The 2164-nt window shown below is 32.5% G+C and overlaps 1 protein-coding gene across 1 annotated transcript in view; it reads left to right on the forward strand.

Moving 5' to 3' along the window:
* LOC106461322 (DNA-binding protein RFX6-like) overlaps window positions 1-2164 on the forward strand; it is a 75423-nt gene that overhangs the window by 51355 nt on the left and 21904 nt on the right. Inside the window, exons 6-7 of the mRNA XM_022388194.1 lie at window positions 1121-1148; window positions 1315-1422. Coding sequence (XP_022243902.1) covers window positions 1121-1148; window positions 1315-1422 — 136 coding nt within the window. The remainder of the gene's footprint in view (window positions 1-1120; window positions 1149-1314; window positions 1423-2164) is intronic.

Raw genomic sequence — 2164 nt, forward strand, 5'->3', positions numbered from 1 at the left:
GATATACTCTGTCCAGGTACTGGAACAGCTTTACTACTGGTTTAGAAGCGGTTTTTGTGTTATGGATGATATACTCTGTCCAGGTACTGGAACAGCTTTACTACTGGTTTAGAAGCGGTTTTTGTGTTATGGATGATATACTCTGTCCAGGTACTGGAACAGCTTTACTACTGGTTTAGAAGCGGTTTTACATTTTCTTAAAGACAATTTCAGACATTTGTATTCAATTCTCAAGTGTGATTGGCCGTGTGAAACATCGAAAAGCCTGTATTTCTCAGGTTTAGCTATGGGACTCTTTAAGATAACTTTGGTTTCTACTTCAAAGTGATACGTGAGACCAGACTGTGTGAAACCACTGTACGTAATATAGGCCGAACAGCCAATCAGTAACATTTTATATCACGTGACTGATGATCAAGTTCGGATAATAATGAAATAAGGATGTTATTCATCAGTGTTTTTGTTCTTGTTGTTCTTATAACTGTAATATTAGAAATTCCTATCTTTCTTTTATGTAGTATATATACCAAAGTTAATTATGAATGATCGTAACTTGTGTAATTTTGATACTGGGATAAAACTGTAACTGCAGCTCAATCTAACAATTTGACTGCTAAAAATATCCAAGAATCGTTAGATATAGTAAAATTTAAACAAGAAAAACTTGTATTAAACAGAGATGAAGGCCCAGCTGGTCATTATAATGGTATATGACGTGACCTACTGTAAAGGATGGACAGTTAGTTATGAAAATAACGTAGGACAAAATATCGCATGACTTGTAAACTTTGAAACCTGAATTCAGTTATTCCTGAATACGAAATAGACACGTCGAAATATGGGGTGTTTTTTTCTTTTTTCTTTTTTTTTTTGCTTTTCTTTAAGTGGAAGCCGTTAACGGCTTCACTATATTTTAACTATTTACAGTTAAACTTTATATTTTAATTATTTTTTGCTGTACTAAAGTTCTTTAGGTTAAGTCAGTATTTCACATATTAACCCGCAGTTTATGCACATTTCTACGTACCTGTATTTTCCAGTGACATTTCTAAGCATGATTAGGTTTAACTATTTGTTTTAGTCTGGGAACTTTTGTATAAACGATGTTTTTCTTCTTCAGGTTTTCTGGAGCCAAACTGAAAAACGAGGTAAGTCTTTTTATTTTATTTTATGAAAAGTTTCAAGACAAATGTTAAATGCTGCCTCCAAGAACAGCTAGAATTGAAAACATATTTAATCTTCACATATTACTGTTCACAGAAACTGCGATTGTTTTTCGTAAGCGTAATGTTTTTCTTTTCATTGTCTTCACAGGGTGGCTTTACTAGAAAATATTCCCTAGCGTCAAGAACTGGAACTTTACTTCCAGAATTTCCAGACTCTGCCAAACTCAATGTTCCCGAAAATCTGCAAGCAGATAAGGTACCTATATAAGCACATATATACACCCACATATACAGATATATAAAGAAAGAGAGAAAATGGGTGTAAGCAGGTGTTTTGAACAATTTGGTAGTCAATAAAAAATTCAATCTTTTTTTTTATTTCTTCGGGAAGCAAATTATTGCGTAAGTGTATTGTATAACCATACATTTGTGTCTAAAAACTAATTGCTTCGTGCGTTTTGTAAAAAAGTCCAAAACATTCCCAGAACCCTTTTAACTTTGCTCTCCAAGGGTGCTGTAGAACTACAAGTTTGTGTCATTCTCACTTTATGCATGCCTCTGTCATTTTGCTATAATACAATTAAAAATCATTAATAACTTTAGTGTCAATAAATAGTAAACGGTTTAATCTTAAATTAACTGCTATTATTTTCTCTGTAGTTTCAGTCGTCAGTCTTGACGCTCTTATTTTCAGTGAAGCTCGTGCAAAGTTTAAATGGTTCTTCTTTGAACGAAGAAGCTTTTAGCTCGAATTAAATCGCCTCATTCATTTTATTTTAAGCTGTCAAATACATTGTTCTGCTATAAATTCCTTGTCCAAGATAAAGGTAGTTATGAATATAACGAAATTAATGCACAGCACGTTATGTATAAATATAGCAAAAAAGATACAATACAGACATTGTTAAAAAATACAAGTGAAAATTGTACATTTTCTTTTCTTTCACGCGACTTCCAAGGCTAGGAAACCAATTTACAAATTGATTATTTATATAAAT

This window comes from Limulus polyphemus, unplaced genomic scaffold, assembly GCF_000517525.1.
Source record: "Limulus polyphemus unplaced genomic scaffold, Limulus_polyphemus-2.1.2 Scaffold934, whole genome shotgun sequence".
Taxonomy (NCBI): Eukaryota; Metazoa; Arthropoda; class Merostomata; order Xiphosura; family Limulidae; genus Limulus; species Limulus polyphemus.